This window comes from Mustela nigripes, chromosome 2 (assembly GCF_022355385.1).
Source record: "Mustela nigripes isolate SB6536 chromosome 2, MUSNIG.SB6536, whole genome shotgun sequence".
Lineage (NCBI taxonomy): Eukaryota > Metazoa > Chordata > Mammalia > Carnivora > Mustelidae > Mustela > Mustela nigripes.
Genome location: NC_081558.1, coordinates 157,444,905 through 157,463,935, shown reverse-complemented (window position 1 = coordinate 157,463,935; position 19,031 = coordinate 157,444,905). Strand labels below are relative to the sequence as shown.

The 19,031-nt window shown below is 38.9% G+C and overlaps 1 protein-coding gene across 1 annotated transcript in view; it reads left to right on the top strand.

Annotated features, from left to right (window-relative positions):
* GAP43 (growth associated protein 43) overlaps positions 1-18,491 on the top strand; it is a 101,815-nt gene extending 83,324 nt beyond the window's left edge. The window contains exon 3 of the mRNA XM_059388115.1: positions 17,810-18,491. Coding sequence (XP_059244098.1) covers positions 17,810-17,898 — 89 coding nt within the window. The 3' untranslated portion in view covers positions 17,899-18,491. The remainder of the gene's footprint in view (positions 1-17,809) is intronic.
* The last annotated feature ends 540 nt before the right edge of the window (positions 18,492-19,031 follow it).

Here is a 19,031-nt window from a genome sequence, read left to right as displayed (position 1 = left end):
ACACAGTGTTCACTAAAGTTAAGAAAAAATGAATGTTTTAAGAAACAAAAGTGCATCAACAATTAAAGAGATTAGTGTATTTAAGCTGTTGCAGTAGATACTCTACCTCCCAAGATCCTAGTGGTTTGGTGGAGAATAGTTTTCCCTTAGACTTATAGTCTAGTCAAGTTACAGGTGGGGTGATTTACAACGTGGGTTGTTGTGCAGTCTGTGGAATATAGTCGGTTAGCCGAACAGGATTTGTTTATCTCTGTGTGTAGCTTGTTTCAAAGAGACAAACAGTTATAATCTCAGCTACTCATGAGACAAAAAAGGGGCAGTTGGAGGGTCTGTGTCTGGCTTTGTTACCAGGTACAGGCAAAGAGGGTGGGGAAGAACTATGGCCTTATTACAGGTAAACAAGGGAGTCACCCATGCATCTTCTGGGAATCATGAGAAGGTGTGTACAGCATATCATGGGGAGAAGGGTGTTTTGCAGTGGGCCATTTTCTGGATCACAAAAGGGTGGGAAGCCTTCAGAAAACAAAAGGGTGGGGGAATTCCTTAACTGTCACTATATTCTGGAGCATGAATCTCAAAGGTCAACACTGTCAAAAGAAATAGTTGTCAAAAAAAGCTCTAGAGCAATGGTAAATGACAAAAGACCTTATGACTTAGAATATTTTTTTTTAGTGAACTTGAGGAGAGTACTATCAGAAAAATGATAAAGTTAAAGACAGCTTATAGAAAAATAAAAGATGATATGAAGAAATGATAGCATAACTAAAACTTGGTTTTTCATACAGTTTGATCGAGGAGGAAAAGAACAGGTTGGTCAACTTCTCGAACAAGGAGGCTGTTATCTTTTTGTTTTTGGAATGTCTTGTACATTATATATAATGTGCATATGTATATATATTTACATATATATGTATTTTTTGTTCCATGTTACTCTAGAATAGAAAGCTCCATGAAGGGAGGTAGATTTTAGCTGGATATCAGCAATAAGTTACTGTTAAAATTGGAATGGCCTGCTGAAGCAGAGGTTATCCATCTGCTAGGAGTGTTTTAGGGGATTCTTGTATTTAAGGTGAGGCATTGCTGGAGGGTCTCCAAAGCCCCTTTCTACTCAACATTTTCTGTATGTATGTAGTCTGATTACCTTCAGATAAATAGGGTTTTGGAAGAAGGAAGAGAGTAGAAGGTAGAATTTAGACATAAGATGTGCCTTGGAAAATGGCTTTCTTAGAGAAAAACATTGGGTAGAGAAAAGAGAGAAACGCCTTTGGTGGGTTGAGTTTTCAAATGGGAGAATTATATGATGGCAGGACACATGATTGTATATCTATCCCAGGCAAACTGGAGGCTCACTGCGAATCTTCATTCTTTAACTGCTTCTTGTCCCAATGTCCTCAAATAGACAAAGCTATTACATTCTTTGCCACTAAGTAGAGAACTTTCAGCTCTTTGACTAAAGAGAGAAAAATCAGTACACATACAAATATTACTTTTTCGATATAGTTCTGGTTGTGTTCCAGTGAGTGCTATTGATTTTTAAAGCAATTTTTCACTCAAAGGCAGTGCCGTAATTTGACAGGCCCTAGGAAGCCAACACACACAATGAGCGCAAAACAAATTGTCCCAGTAAGGGATGGGGATTGCATTTATTTACCCACATGCAAGCATATAACACAAACACCTTTTATTGGGCTTTCTTGTTATAATAATATTTTAAAAATTAACTTCAAGATTGAGTTAAAGCCCTCTCAGTTGGTTTTTTAACACTGCTTTTATTGGGAAGTGAAGGGGGTAATAGGTGAGGGGATGACATGGATTTTCTTTTCCTCTTCAGGACATAGTAATGGTCTTTTACAGGTTCTTAGATATGGCAGCATTTGTAGTAATTTTAGCAATTCTAGATTTTACTGTCTGGTAACTCTTTAGTGATTTAGTTTATGAAACCTACCATAGTTGATGATAACTTTTCAGCCCATATTACTAATTTTAGAGGTCCCCATGTTATTCCTCTCTGCATAGAGTATCTGCTTCGCCCCTCAAAATTGGTACATAATTTATTGAAGTTTGATACAACAGTAATCCTTAGTCCTGGTTCTGAAAATGTCCAGAGTATCTAAAAGTACTTCTGGTAACCTTTAAAGCAATTATATTGAGTTGCCTTTCCTTTCACAAAAGAGAAAAGGAATGGAGGTAGGGAGTGGTGAAGGGAAGTGAGGGAGAAAGGGGGAAGGGAGTAAAAGCAGATTAGGGAGGGGGCGGAGAAATGGATTTATGGAGTGCATTTAGGACCACTGGGGAGAGATGCAAGTTAAAATTTAGCAGCTGAATCCACTCATCCCCAAAGGCTGTGAGAGGTACTATGGTATTATGGCAGGGTCTGAATTCTAATTAGCTGTGTGACTTTGGGCAAGTCACAGAGACTCTCTCCATGGTCAGTTTTTGTCAGAGGGAATGAGGGACTGCGATCAGATAACCTCTGAGACCTCCTTCACCTTCCACTATGCTGTAATTTTATGAACAGTTACAAGCTAACGCTATGACAATATATATATAGAGATTTTGTATTTTTGTCCTGAATTATGTGGCTTATGCACTTGCATTGATAAAGTTAGCAACTGCCATGCCTTTAATTTTCTAAACTTCTAAAGTATAGTTACAGCCATAAGGGAAAATTAAGCAACAAAGTTAAATAATGGTTTAGCTAATCTCAAGTACCACCCAAACACATCATAGCGAGTCACAGCAAGGCACAAGCTTAACATGACTCATAAAAGTAGTGTTTTTTTTTTTTTAAATCTAAATGTCACCTAAGCAATAGATATTCACAAGTAGGAAAAATTTTAGGCAGCAATAGTCATTGTTGGAGTGACTCTGACAGAACTAAAATTATGTCTAGTTTTGGTTCCTGTATTTTAACCCTGGAGTCAAATAATCAAATCATTTAATCAAATATTAGATCTTGGAATTTGACAACCTAGGATCCGTTTTTTTTTTTTTTTTTTTTTAATTTTTTTATTTTTATAAACATATATTTTTATCCCCAGGGGTACAGGTCTGTGAATCACCAGGTTTACACACTTCACAGCACTCACCAAATCACATACCCTCCCCAATGTCCATAATCCCACCCCCTTCTCCCAAACCCCCTCCCCCCGGCAACCCTCAGTTTGTTTTGTGAGATTAAGAGTCACTTATGGTTTGTCTCCCTTAAGTGGGTAGAAGAATAAATGAAACAAGATAGGATCCGTTTTTGTTTTTAAAGTCAAATGTTGAAAATATAATCTTTGTAATAGGCATATTACTTCAGCCTGTGTTAAAATATTACAAATGATTAGTTGAATTTTTATTTTTTAAAAATTTTATTTATTTAAGCAATCTCTACAGCCAACATGGGGCTCAATCTCACGATCCTGAGATCAAGAGTTGCATGCTCTTCTGACTGAGCTAGTCAAGCACCCCTGATTAGCTGAATTTTTGAATGAAAACCGGTATAGCCCAGAAGAGTGTTCATTACATTTCTTAAGGTTTGACAGACACAAATGACTCTACTTGCATAACTGATCACTAGATGAGATCTCTGGTGACTATAAGAGAAATGCCTAAGGAAAAACAAACTTGAAAAGACTGCTACAATGTCTAAGCAACCTGTTTGAATGAAAATGAAAAGCTGTGAGAAAGAAAAGCTGAGAAGTAGACTCATGAAAAATGACCAACAAATGATAAGCCGGTTTAATTTTTCCCATCTCCTAAGTAGGGATCTAAATAATTAATATCAAATACCTAAGGGTCTGATTTTTTAAAACTTATAAACTTTCTCCAGAATGCAGCAGGAGAAATTATAGATAAACTTCGGTGGGGGAATACTAGGTTAACCATATTTTAACAAGATTCCGTAAAGTACAGTATTTCCTTGCCTAGAATTTTTAAAAGAGAACAGCCCTTCCTACTCCATCTTTACTCTATCCTTTGAAGTCTGCTATAATTCCTTGCTTTAGAAGGTCCAGAAATGAGAGAATGTTGTGCATAGGTAAGAAGAAAAACCCATCAGAACAGTCTCTACACAGCCTCCCCACCAAGGACTTATCACCCAACATATGCCCTGTCCCCAGATGACCACAAGCCTTCCAGGAAATGAAAAGATCTTTCTCATAATGAAATTTTGAAAAATCTCACTATATCTAATTATATCCTTAAGGTTAAAGGACAAAAAATTTTAGGCTTCTTTCAAGTCTTGGATTTGGTGATCATTACCAAATGAGGAAATTTTTCTGAAAATTGGGTATGATGTCTTGTGCCAGGAGGATTGCCATCCCCTCTGTAAGTTGCCTACTGGAGGCAAGATTTTCTACACATTGGGGGATGGAGATGACTTAGTTCTTGTTCAATGCAGTAAACTTTTGCTACAAAATTTATGGAATCAAATGAGCTAAAACCAAAGATAAGGTTATTTCCTTTTGAAATTAATTAGCTGCTATTCTTGGGAATGAAATTAGGAGATTGCTCTGTTTTTAAGCAGAAGCAATAGCAGAGAAGTTCCTGACTTTCGAAACATTACTATCTAGCAGCCTTGATTCCTTCATCATTCTTCATAGAATCATGGCCTTCAAGTTTGATCAGTTGTCATCTTTGCTGTTGTAATCATTTCGGGACTTTGGCCCTTGATTTCAAAGCCTTTTTTCAGGGGCGCCTGGGTGGCTCAGTGGGTTAAAGCCTCTGCTTTCGGCTCAGGTCATGATCCCAGGGTCCTGGGATCGAGCCCCATGTTGGGCTCTCTGCTCAGCAGGGAGTCTGCTTCCCCTCCTTCTCTCTCTGCCTGCCTCTCTGTCTGCTTGTGATGTCTGTCTGTCAAATAAATAAAATCTTTAAAAAAAAAAAAAAAACAAAGCCTTTTTTCAAAGAATTATTTTTTTTTCCCACTCTACCAGCAAAAAACTTTATAAGTCCCAGACTTTTCCTTCCCTTTCTTGGGTTATCTGGAAAAAAAAAAAAATGGATCTGTGTACTAAGATAAGATAAGCATGAATTAGTGAAGAGAGAGAGACGGTAACTTTCATTTCTTAGGCATGTAGGTAAGCAAGGTAGTGGCAGAGAGTCTCGTTTGCTCTCATTTAATGCACATCACAAGTCTATGAGAGAGGTATTACTATTATTTCCACTGATGAGAAAATAGAAAAGCCAGGGAAGATGTATATTGAATACCTATATGTGAAACCCCTTAATATACTGCTTGACACATAGTAAACCTTAAACCAATGTTAGTTCCTGTTCAGTCACTAGTAATAATAGTCAACACTTAATGAGCACTTACTGAAATATGACATTCATTGTTAAATACCTTAAATAATTAACCTACTTAAATCTTATAACAACCCTGTAAGATGGATAACAATACTACCACCAATTACAGACAAGGAAAATGAGGCTAGAGAAGGTGAAGTAACTCACTTAAAGTCAGGGTAAGTGTCAGAGAATTGAAATGCAAATATCTGACTCTACAACCAGATTTCTTATTCACTACTCTACGCCATCATCTAAAAATAGTTATGCTTTTAGTACATATCTATTTTTTACATTTGGGTTTTTTTTTTTAACATGAGTCATTTGTTATAAAATTAGAAGATAAACATAAAATTAAAGCTAACCAAAAAAAAAAAAAAAAGAAGAAGGAAGAGGAGGACGATGGGATAATGCTTTCCTTGGCTCTGAGCCAGGATAATGTTGAGGTTCTTTTTCATAATCCAATGTTTTTGAAATTCAGACAGGCCCCTGCAATTCAAACATTACAGGTCCAGAGTTTTCTGTTTGAGGCAAGACAGGTTTTATCTCCATGTCACAAAGCATTCTTAGGATTTTCCCTTTTTCCATATTTTCTTTCCCCATAAGTATTAAATGTGTATCTTGTGATAAGTATGATACCAAAAGTTGGGGTTAATGTAAAAGAATTGATTCACTAAAACGTATATATGTGCCAGGTACTTTTCTAGGCATGTAGGACTTATTAGTGAATAAAATAAATTTTAAAAAAATCTCTGCCTGAGGATCATTACAGAGGAACTGGTCTACAGGATCATGAATGACTTTCTTGAGAAGTTAACCTGGATGCTAAAACCTAAAAAAACCAAGAGGGGTGTGGGTTGGTGGGAGTGGTCTTCTCTGATGAAGGGAAGTCCTTTATTATTTACTTTGTTTATAATTGTCTGAACATGGTTTTAATAAAAGGTAGACCAACTTAAAAAAAAATCTCTGCCTTTGTGAAGTTTAAATTCTAGCAAATGTATCCTTTTCCTTTGAAAAGTTAGTACGTAGTCAAGAAGACTTAAAGGATACCACAAACTGATACATAATGCAAGCAATATGATTTCTGTATAAATAAAGAGAAGGAACTGACTAATTATGCCTAGGATTGTTTTGGAGGTGGGGAAACAACATTTGAGCTATGTCCTGAGGGGAAATTAAACAGCAAACTTTGATTCAAATCTTGAGGACTTGGCTGTGCACACTGACTGGGATAATTGGCCTGCCTCCCAACTCCAGTCCTTACGTTTTAGCTAAAGGAGTAACTTTGGTCCCATTCTGTAAAATCTGAACCTGCGATGCAACTGTTGTATGAATACTTTGTTGGTGGAAATCTGGAAGGGAGTGAGAAAGAGGAGATACCAAAAGAAGAAGATAGTCAAAGATGTGGGTTCATGAAAAGTGAAGTCTCTACCTGATCCTACAGAGAGCTCTGAAGTACAAACTGTACCACAGCCAGACTGTTTTGTCCAAAAACAAGGGCACAGAGTCATAGGGAGCAAACGGGGCATCACCTTTCAGGCACTTCATACCTCTACTCAAGGAAGAAGAGTGGGCCATTGGCAGCCAACACCCCCAGCAGCTGGGAGATGGCAAAGGGGATCTGAGAGGGTCCAAGGAACGTAGGACATCTGGAAGGCCTAAGTAGGGGTATAGAGATGTAGCAAAAACTTGAATGGCAAGCAAAGGGAGAGATAACGCTGTGAATTAATTTTTTGCTACCCCTTTTTGCTTCGGTAGGCCATTTATAAAATCTGAAATAGGCATGGCTTATTTTTTACTTCATTCACTAAAAAAAATCTTGAAATATAAATACAGATGGTCCCCGACTTACGATGATTTGGCTTACAATTTCTTACTTTATAATGGTGTGAAAGTGATACACATTCAGTAGAAACCATACTTTGAAGTTTGATCTTTCCTCAGGCTATCAGTATGTGGTACAATCCTCTCTCGTGATGCTGGGCAGTAGCTGCGATCTGAAGCTCCAGCCAGTCAGGAGATCGCAAGGGTTAACAACAGATACACTTCCCACTACTCTGGACCCACATGGCCGTTCTGTTTTTCACTCTCAGCACAGCCTTCAGTAAATTACATGAGATATCCAACACTTTATTATAAAGTAGGCTTTTTGTGAGATGATTTTGCCCAACTGTAGGCTAGTGTAAATGTTCTGAGCTTTTTTTTGATAGGCAAGGATAATTAAGGATGCTCAATAGGTGAGGTGTATTTAAAGATTTTATTTTTATTTCTTTATTTGACAGACAGAGATCACAAGCAGGCAGAGAGGCAGGCAGAGAGAGAGGAAGGGAAGCAGGCTCCCTGCTGAGCAGAGAGCCTGATGCCAGGCTTGATACCAGGACCCTGAGCAGAAGACAGAGGCTTTCACCCACTGAGCCACCCAGGTGGTTAGGTGTATTTAAATACATTTTTTACTTATGATACTTTCTTTTTTAAAATTTATTTATTTTAGAGAGAGAGACAGTACCTACAGGAGTAAGCAGAAGAAGAGGCAGAGGGAGACACTCCCTCCACTGAGCGTGGAACCCTGCTTAGGGCTTGATCCCTGGGACCCAGAGATCATGACCTGAGCCAAAATCAAGAGCTGGCTGCCTAACTGACTGAGCCACCCATGCACGCCTGACTTATGATACTCTCAAATTACAGTGGTGTTCTGGGGACACAACCCCATTGTAAGTCAAAAACTGCAATGTAAGATTAGCAAAATGGAAGAGGCATTATTCTTCAATACTCCTGATTTAAAGTTGGTTCTTGAAGACAAATACGACTTTTATTCTGATTAAAGGGAACCTCTTTCATTTTGAAATCAGAGTCCATAAATATATCTTCTTAGTACAATTAAAAAGTCTTACTCTAGATACCCTGCCTTCTTTTATTTTTCCAGTGAGTGTGTCTTAAAAATTTTGTATGCCTTTTGACCACCACTGGTTTTACCAGTGGCCAGATTTTTCACATTAATGTTATCTGCCTGGCCTCTAAGACCATTGAATTTGTAAAGGCTAGAGAGACACAACTAAGCCTTTCTCCCAGCTAGGATGCTCCTCACCTGGGATACTATAAAGTGAAAAGGGGCAGTAGAGAGTTGAACTCTTATCAGATGGAATTTTGAACTCCTTAAAAAATATTCAATTTTACAGAAGAGAGAAAAAACTCCGTTTCTAGGCTAACCTGTTTCTGATCATCACTATTAGGAACACCCAATAGCACAACATCCACCTTTTCATTCCTAACATGGCCCTTCTCCAAATTTCTCAGTGTCAGAGGAGCCATCATTGTTTGTGCTGACTCCCCATCTTCTACTCCTCCCTCCGACTAATGGTCTAACAGAAAAGAGTGTCTCACTGGATCTCCAGATTCAACTGCCAGCTCAGCACATAGTTTAGCTAAGGGGAAGAATGAAGGGGTGAATCTACCTGATGGTTTTGCTAGAGTGAAAATCCCCTCAATTTTTGTTTTCATTTTTAACCTTTAAAAGTTGACGCCTGGGTGGCTCAGTTGGTTAAGCGACTGCCTTCAGCTCAGGTCGTGATCCCGGCGTCCTGGGATGGAGTCCCACATCGGGCTCCTTGCTCAGCGGGGAGCCTGCTTCTCCCTCTGCCTCTGCCTGCCATTCTGTCTGCCTGTGCTCGCTCTCTCTCCCTCTCTCTCTCTGACAAATAAATAAAATCTTTAAAAAAAAAAAAGTTGACTCATTCATTGTGAAAACAGTAAGAAATAATGTTAACACTGTTTAATTTTATATATTTATTCCATCTTGTCCCAGAAATGACTAAGGGCAACTATGTGAGCCACATAAATTACAATTAAAAAAAATAAAAATCTTTCTGCATGTTCCTAATGGGGGAAGAAGATAGAGCACTCATTTTGATTGTTTGGCAGACATTTTATAGAGAAAATGTTTAAGAAGATTTCAAAGCCAGTCAACTTGTATGTTCTTTGACGTTTGTTTTAAATTTTTTCAAAAAAGTTTCTGGGGTCATTTTTCTTTCAGGAAAGAAGGATGGAAGGGAGGGAGAGAAGGAAGGAAGGAAGGAAGGAAAAAGAAAGGAAGGCAGGCTAAAAAAATAACTTTTGCTCCAAATGTTAAATGTCTTAGATTCTTTCCCAACCTCTATAACTAAATAGCTATTTAAATAATCAGTCACTTGTATCCTTCTTTTCTTTTTTTTTTTTTTTTGATAATTTTTTTTTTTAAATTTATTTATTTGACAGAGAGAGATCACAAGTAGACAGAGAGGCAGCCAGAGAGAGAGAGAGAGGGAAGCAGGCTCCCTGCTGAGCAGAGAGCCCGATGCGGGACTCGATCCCAGGACCCTGAGATCATGACCTGAGCCGAAGGCAGCAGCTTAATCCACTGAGCCACCCAGGCGCCCCACTTGTATGCTTATTTTCTGATCAGAGTCATAGACTACAGGAACATTCTAGGGGAGAATTTTCTTAATCTTTTTTCTGGGAAAGAAGTTTTTTATCCTTTTGGGAAATTTTTCCCTCCTCCTGAGATGAGAATGTTAAACTTGATGAGTGTTTTTCACTCGAATCTTACAGCTTGGATTAAAGTCTCAACATACTGCATTCTACCCTTTACATTTTATAAAGCCTTCTCAAATGCTTTCTTTCAACTTCTAAACAACCTGCAATAAGGTGGGGGAGCCAATATTATTTGTATTTTTTATAGGTTAGGGAACTGAGACAAAGAGAGAAAAAGTAACTTCTCTGAGATCCTGTGGCTTTTTGGTGCAAAGTCAAGGTTGGAATACAAATCAGCTTCATCCTAGGCCTAAACTTTTAAGACACGTAAACATGTGTATGTATGTTTACTGGGACCCCACCATCATGCTGCCTTTGAGTATTCTCCTTGGTTAAATTTTTGTTTGTTATTTTTTGAAACCCTCAAGTGAACAGTGTTATAAGCAATAGAACTATCCTCTTTTTCATAAAGTGTCAAAAAACAAGAGATGGGGGCATAGGTAATATTTACACCATTCTGCTGGTGTATACTGGCTCTCTGCTTTTAAAGGAATTTAAACTGTGAAATATAGTTTTTAAAAAGTTGTTCAAAATGTGGATGCAAGTGACCACAAAGCCACGATCCTAGGCTCCAGATTGACATCTGGTCCATAGCTCTTGCTCTTAGCGAGACCATGTGAGCAACAAAGGGATGTATGCAAGTTAGCTACAGAATGGTTTTTTTTAATTACTTTCTTTTGAGCCTTCGAGGTGGTAATGTTTAATATTCAAGAAAAGTGAAAATAAAAAGGGAAAGCAAACACGGCAGCCCAGTGTGATTGGTAGAGTAATTGTGGGCATGGCCCCAGGATGATAGCAGCTTCTATTTAATCAATGTTGACAAGGCTGGGGAGAGCTGGGCAGGTCCCAAGAGATAATGTTTTACTCGGAAATCCACTCAACCTAATTTCAGTAATGTAGGGCTGTGGAGGGGCCTGGATCTGAGCCAGTAAACAGGGCCATTAGAGCTGAGGGTAGGCGATGGCAGCTGGGAACACCGCCATCCCTCTAGCAACTCTGCAGCCTGCAGCCGGCCGCCCGGCTGAGCACGAGGGCAGAGGCGGCCGCATCTGCTCCTGCTGTTTGCTCACCAACAGAACGCAGACGTGCTACTCTCAACCCTTTCGAGGAATGAATGGGCTGCGAAAGTCAAGAGTGTCTTCTAGACTGGATTTTGATAAAGATCAGAAAACCAGTTTGGCATGTCTTTCAAGGACTACTGAGACTCCATCCACGTGGGTCCCCCTTAGTCTTTTAAGGCCACCACCACACTGTTTCAAGTGCATATACAAATGACTTCCCTCTTTCTTGCTGTTTTAATGTGGTCTTGATCTTTCCCAGGAATGGTGGTTACGGATCAAGAATGTGAAAACTGTCAGGGTTTTCCATATTTTGAAACTTAGGTGACTTATTAAAGATACTCCACTTTTCAAATCCAAGAGAAATGATGCCCCTTTGGGCTGAGTTCTTCTTGTCCAGTTACAACTTTATCCTTTACCACTCCTTCTGCAACAAGCAATACACATGAGAGTAATTACTGTCGTGGAAATATGCTAGTGATTACTAGCATATGAATCTCAGGAAGGTAGAAATTCTTACTTGGTGTTTTCATTGCTGTAGCGCCACTGCTGTATTTGCAACCCGTGGAATGGTGTGTGACACATAGTGAGGCTCGGGACCTTTCACTGAATATATGAATGAATAAAAACATTTTTTTTCTTCCTTTTTTTAGTGTCTCCAACTCTAGAATATTAAGAATACATGACTCTACTGTCCGTGATGTAATTTTCCTCTTAACACAGACATGGTAAAATTTATGGAGCTCCCTAATGAACATATCATTTCTAAGAGGTCTTTGGGTCTGAAAAGTAATGGTTTGGGGGCGCCTGGGTGGCTCAGTGGGTTAAGCCTCTGCCTTCAACTCAGGTCATGATCTCAGGGTCCTGTGATCAGGCCCCGCATTGGGCTCTCTGCTCAACAGGGAACCTGCTTCTCCCTCTCTCTCTGCCTGCCTCTCTGCCTACTTGTGATCTCTCTGCCAAATAAATAAATAAAATCTTTAAAAAAAAAAAGAGAGTAATGGTTTTGTCAAGGCTAAAATGGCAATGCCAGAGAAGGTTACAGTTCTTTACCAGATGTGAATGTCATCTGTTCAAATTGACTATATGTAATTTTTGAGAATTTAAATAGTTAATATATTTAATATCAATAATTATAAAAAATTTTCCAATTTCATTTTTTTTTTAAAACCACTTTTTCCCCCTTTAGACCAGACTGCTAAAATGCATCACCAATTTTTGGTTTGGGGTTTTTTATTTGTTTGTTTTGGGGGGGATACATTCTGCCTTACTATAAAACTGAATTTATGGAGTTGATTTCCCTCAGTGAAGACTGATTTGGGGGAAGAAGCCATCGTTAGGTAGAAAATAGTTATGTCTGTTAATGAGAATAAGTTACTGGTCACCTGAAATGCCCGTGATTCCTGTGAATGACCTGTAATTCCTTTAATCTTGTTTTTCCTATAATGTCTTAACCATAGTATTGGGCTTCCATGTTTAATATGAGCAAAAATGCTCTTCAGAGCCAACCCAAAAGAGAGAAACCATTTTCTATCCTTTAACTCTCTGGATTTCAACAATCATGTGAACAACTCCACGCTTTCCTTATTTGCTAGCCCCGGGCCCATTCACTTCCACTTGCTTGTTCTGTGTCACCCGGTACAATCGTTTGCTTCCGCAGCCTCTTCTCAAGCAGTAACTGTCTCAGAGGGAGGTTGATCCTCTAGATGGGGAATGTGATTATTTACCCTAATTGGATCATGATAATTGGAGTGACCAGCTGGCCTCAGCCATTCATCTGTCTCTGACACTCACCATGGTGATCAAAGTTTTTGCACAAAATACTAAAGATTACGTATAAACTCATCTCTAGCATTTACAATTATGTAATTAGTGCCAGAGAGTGCCAAGACCAGATTTCATATTGTTGAAGACTAATCAAGATTCTTCCCTGCATTCTGAGCTGCTTTTATTAAGGCCAATTTTTGGACTTTGTAGGCTGCAGGCGTAGGTACCCGTGGACCCCCCACTCTAGTTTCCACTCTGAGCCCACCCATCCTTTTGGGTAAAGATAAGGGTGGTGGAGGCAATCTAAAATAGAAGCTGCCTAGATATCTCTGTCCTAGTTTGAAATTTACTGCTTGCCATTGACAAACAGTCCACCCTTAGGTAAGCTGCTTCATTTCCCGGTACCTCAGCTTCCCCAGCTGTCAAATGGGATGATTAAAGAGCTGCAGTCATCCAATGACATGACACAACTACCTACAGAACTGCTTTGAGTGAGCATATAGTAAGAGCTCAACTATATTAGCTAAACACTTGATACAATGGGTCAGCAAAATCATAATTTGCATTTCTTTCCAGGCAGTGAGGCTGTTGAATAGAACATGTATGAAACTGTAGATATGCAAGTGTATGGTCAACATGATTTATTAACTACAGTGACTTGTTTAGAGTTGGTATCGGAAAGAGAAGGAACAAGTTCACAATATCCTGTTCTCCTGGTATTCAGGCTCAAATGGACCCATTTATGCATAGCTCGGATTCTGTTTCTAATAACTTCCCTTTTGTCCAAAGTTAAAATCTTGCCCAAACTCATACACAGTCTCGCATAAAGTGAATCTAGCTAGAACAGGCCTGTTCTCCACATCTGATTACCATTTCCTTTATTAGGGTATAGGTTTATTTTGGTTTGTTTGTTTCTGTTTTTGTGTGGGTCCTAAAAAATATTATTATGAGTTCTTAGCTTGCCTTACTTTTGTGGTTGTAGAAGATTCTTAGTTTAGATTATTTCCTTCCTCCATATTTTTCTCCTCATAATTTCCTTCTGGCCTATATAAATTTCTCTGAATCCACTGACTTGACACATTTTATTTCTACCAGCCAGTCATCCCGTCTAACACAAAGATGACCTCTTTTTTCATTATTCAGTAATATCAAGTAAATAAAAATTTTAAAAACCCTCTCATCTCATATAAAATATAATGTATATGTGATTATATGTATTCAGTTAAATTGAGTTCCAGCTAACTGACATGTTCCCTTTTGCAGTCAAATAATTGAACTTCATCAGTTTTAATTTTATGGTTTTTATTTCAAATTTTGGAGCCAATAATTCATTTTTAATCTCAGAAATTTCATAGGTCACTAAAAGCCTGTGGACCCTAGTTACTCGTTTCTGATGCTGAATTGATAAAACTGATTTGATCTTGACCTCCTCTGTCAAGTTGGCCACCCGATAAAATGGGGACACCAAGATTAGTAGAACTTCTAGGCTTTAGTCCTGGGTAGGCTATGAGAAAAACATAGAATTATGGTTTTAGGGAAATACCTGGACTTCTGTTTCCTCACCTATAAAATGAGGATGTTCATTCATTCTGTCTTTCAAAAAATGTTTACTGAGAGCGGTTTCTGCACTAGGTTCTGTGCTAAACACAGGGGAGTCCAAAGTTGAGCAAAATGATATTGTTGTTAGCCTTGAAGAGTTGTGTGTAGTGACTAGATGTTCTTTGAGACCCTTCTCCCTGCCAGCTCTATGATTATGGATTTTATTGTCTGTTAAAGGTGTATTGTTGAAAGGTTTAAGTGAGAGCAAGAGTATTTGCTGTTTTTTTCACCTCTTCTTCTTAACATCTAGAAGAATGTATGACACATTGCTGGTGTTCAAAAACAACTGAACAAGTAAATGAATAAATAATTATATTTCAAATATTTTGAAGATTTGGGAAGAAAGAACATGTAGATATCGAAGCTCTTTTAGTAGCGGGTGGACAACAGCCCTTGCTGTCACCATAAACAGATGTATGCCACTTTTACCCTCTCTCCCAGGCCAGGACAAAGGGTGACAGGAGAAAGTATGGGAATTGAGGAGGATTTAACCTGATTCCACTCGAACAGAGGACAGAAAGTGTGGCTGCTTCTCAGGATTCCTGAATCTTTGTTCTTTTGCTTTCCCTTTTGGAATGTTTCCTTATTCTACAAACAGTACTTCTCACCTTCCCTCTCCTGGTTCTACCTTTCCTCTCAAGTTTTTAAATCTCACTCAAAATGACCTCATAGCTCCAAGTTTTTATTTTAGAAAGAAAGGCTTAAAGTCTTGTCTTCTTCATACAACTGAACCTTCTATATGCTTCTAGCCACTTTAAATCAATATTCTGTGTCTTCTGAGTTTGGAAGAGGGCATTAAAAACATTGTTCTCTGGGTGGTAAGGATAATGAACCATTTTGGGCATATTGGGCAGCGCTCGGGAACAAAGTAAATTCTCTAAAAGAATTCCAAATTGCTATAAATGAACCTCATTGAAATAAACCTGAAAACTTTCTTCCAGCAGAAAATCAGCTGATTCATTAGTGCACCGAAGTTCTGTAATCCGTGGGAAACAATGCTGGTACATAGAGTATTAAAAAGATCAGAACTGAGTTAGTCTTCATACAAAAATTTTCCTGGAAAATATGATTGGTATGCCAATAATGTTCAACTTAGAAGGTTATAGCCTTAAAATATCTTTATGAGTAATGGTAGGTAGACTTAAAACTGTAATAATTACATTTTGTAAATAATTTATGGTCAATGACAAATCCCCAAAATAAATCAGACTTAAAAACTTTGGTTAAAAAATGAGTCATTATAGGGGCGCCTGAGTGACTCAGTCAGTTAAGCATCATTCTCTTGATTGCGACTCAGGTCATGATTTTAGAGTCCTGGGATTGAGCCCCACGCTGGACTCCCCACTCAGTGGGGAGTCTGCTTGTCTCCCTCTCCCTCTGCCCCTACCCCTCAATTGCATTTTCTCTCTCTCAAATAAATAAATAAATCTTTAAAAAAATGAGTCATTGTAACATTAAAATAATCCATCATAGCTGCTCCCTTATTTAACAGACCAGCCTCATTTGATTCTAAAAATCAAATCTATTTTCAAGGAGGGAAACATTTTCTGCTACTGAAGGATTTAAAAGAATATCGTTAGATGCTTGTTGCAAAGAATGAGTTCCAAAAATGTATTTCCAGTGGTGGTCTTATTTGAATGTGGATGTTGAGCTTTATCTAAATATAAATATATAGCTGAATGATTTGAAGGAGACGTACATTTATATAAACTCTTCTAATGGTCTCCTATAAGGCTCTGATTTCTCTAATCTCAACATTTCTCAGTTTTTAGTAAGGCTGCTTGTGAAGTTGATCCTTGGCCAGCATCTAGCAACTCGGATTTTGAGAGAGTTCTCACCATTCCCTAAGAGTCTTTACTGTGCCTAACTCTTTTTGCAAACAGTGCGGTTTATGCTGGACATTTGTTTTCCTTATGGGAGTCTGGATTTGGGACATGCTAGGTAGAGGGTACCCACATGACCAGCCTCCTGTAAGAACTCAGTATTTTAAGCTCAGGAGAGCTTCCCTAGTGGATGACATTTCATACATGTCACAGTTCATTGCTGGAGGAGTTAAGCACATCCTGGATTATTCCATAGGGAAAGGATTCTTGGAAGCTTATGCATAATTTTCTCCAAACTTCACCCCATGCAACTTTTCCCTTTGCTGATTTTGTTTTATATCCTTTACTGTAATAAGTTATAACATGAATAGGACTATATACTGAATCTTGTCAGTCCTTCTATCAAATTATTGAGCCTGGGGGTAGTCTGAAGGACACCCAACAACGGGGAGTTTAGGTTGCTAACACAGGTGATTATGAAGCAAAGGAATTCTCTTCCTACTAGCTGGCGTATTAGTAAAGTGACTGTAATATGAAATCTGTTGACTGACTCTATCAGGAAACAAGGCAGAAGAGTTAGAAAATTTGCTTCTTTCTTTTTTTTTTTTTTAAGACTTTATTTATTTATTTGACAGACAGAGATCACAAGAAGGCAGAGAGGCAGGCAAAGAGAGAGGTGGAAGCAGGATCGTGGCTGAGCAGAGAGCCCGATATGGGGCTCAATCCCAGGACTCTGAGATCATGACCTGAGTTGAACACAGAGGCTTAACCCACTGAGCCACCCAGGCGCCCCCAAAATTTGCTTATTTCCTGAGGAAAAATTATGCTTCAAAAAGACGCAGGCTTCCTTGCTAAGCAAAGCAAGCACCTTGCCTTATGGATAAGTATATTCGGTTGGAATGTTCTTTACTGCAAGAAACTAGAAACTACTATGGTTTAGTTTAGAGGTCAGCTATTTTTCTCATAATAATAATAATAAGAAGAAGAAGAAGTCTGAGGAAAAGATGTGTAGGAGTGATAGGTCACTCAGTGACAGTATTTTCCCCCATCTTTCTGCCCCATCATCCTTAGTGTATAGTTTTTGTCTTCATGATTATGAGATAGCTGCCACACTACCTGGTGCTGATTGGTATTTGTGTCATCAGGAAGAGCAGAAAATAAAGGGTAACCACATCCTCTGGGATCCTCCCTAAGGAATTCTGTCTTTATATAATTGGCCATCACTGTGTTACATGGACACCCTAGCTTCAGGGGGATCTGGAAATTCAACTATTTTACCTCCCATCCTTTATAACACCACAAATAAGAGGCAAGAGAGTTGGGATGGCTGTCAGTGATCCACAAAAACTCTGTCACAGTTAGCCTGACATTGATGGAGAAAAGATACAAGATTGTTGCCGATTCCTTATTTGAAGAGCCTACATATGGATATCTTGATTGCAAGGCTGAGAGATTAAAGACCACGGGAATTTCTGTTCAGTGGCTCCTTCCCCCAATACATAACTTTGTTCCTGAGCTCATTCATACTAGTCACTGAATAGCCTCCTGAAGGTACCATCTTCTGGACTAGGACATTATATTACTGGGGTAGCAAAATCTCTTTTTATCTTAAATCTCTTATGAAATGGTATGAAAAGGAGAAATGCATTGCATTATCATATGAACGGATGAGACAAAATACTAACCCCCTCTTCCCCCTCCCCACCTTGTTTTCTTCCTCAGAAGCTGTAGATGAAACCAAACCTAAGGAAAGTGCCCGGCAGGATGAGGGTAAAGGAGAAGAACGTGAGGCGGACCAAGAACATGCCTGAACTTTAAGAAATGGCTTTCCACGTCCCCACCCTCCCCTCTCCTGAGCCCTGTCTCTCCCCACCCTCTTCTCAACTCCACTCTGAAGTTTCCCTTCCTGTCCTGCTCACATCCGTGAGTCTGTCCTCTCCTACCCACTAGCCCTCTTTCTCTCTGTGTGGCAAACATTTAAAAAAAAAAAAAAGCAGGAAAGATCCCAAGTCAAACAGTGTGGCTTAAACATTTTTTGTTTCTTGGTGTTGTTATGGCGAGTTTTTGGTAATGATAATCCAATCATTTTGGGAAATTCTTGCACTGTATCCAAGTTTTTTGATCTGGTGCGTGTGGCCCTGTGGGAGTCCACTTTCCTCTCTATCTCTCTCTGTTCCAAGTGTGTGTGCAATGTTCCGTTCATCTGAGGAGTCCAAAATATCGAGTGAATTCAAAACCATTTTTCTTTTCCTCCTTTAAATGTGATGGAATGAACAAAAAGGAAAAAAAATCAAAAACCCAGTTTGTTTTGAAAATAAATAAATAAACAAATAAATAAATAAAGCAAATGTGCCAATTAGCGTAACTTGCGGCTCTAAGGCTCCTTTTTCAATCTGAATATTAATAAATCATGAGAGTAAGCAAACTCCAGTGGCTCTGTGTTTCTGTTCCACCTTCTCATTAGCTGGTTTGACATATTGGTGCCTCACATTTCATCTTCTTTCTGTCCTCCCAGTCTGACATCAATGACCCTGATAACGAAAAGAAGGACCAAGCCTTAGACTCTGGTCAGGATCAATTGCTTTGGTCCTTGATGGGATTGTTGGAGGCTGTGCTAGTTTGCTAGGGCACTATCACTAAGTATCCCAGCCTGGGTAGCCTAATCAGCATAAATTTATTTTCTCACAGTTTGGAGACTGGAAGTCCAAAATCAAAGTCTTGGCAGGGTGGGTTCCTTCTAAGGGTGAGGAGGGAAGAATGTTTCAGGTCTCTCTCCTCAACATATACACGGCGATCTTCTTCCAGTGTCTCTTCGCATCACTAGTGGGTATCTCTATGGGCACATTACCCTTTTTTAAGGACACCAACCTTATTGGATTAGGGCTCACCCTAATGACCTCATTTTAACTTTATTAACCCCTGTCAAGACCCTATCTCCAAATAA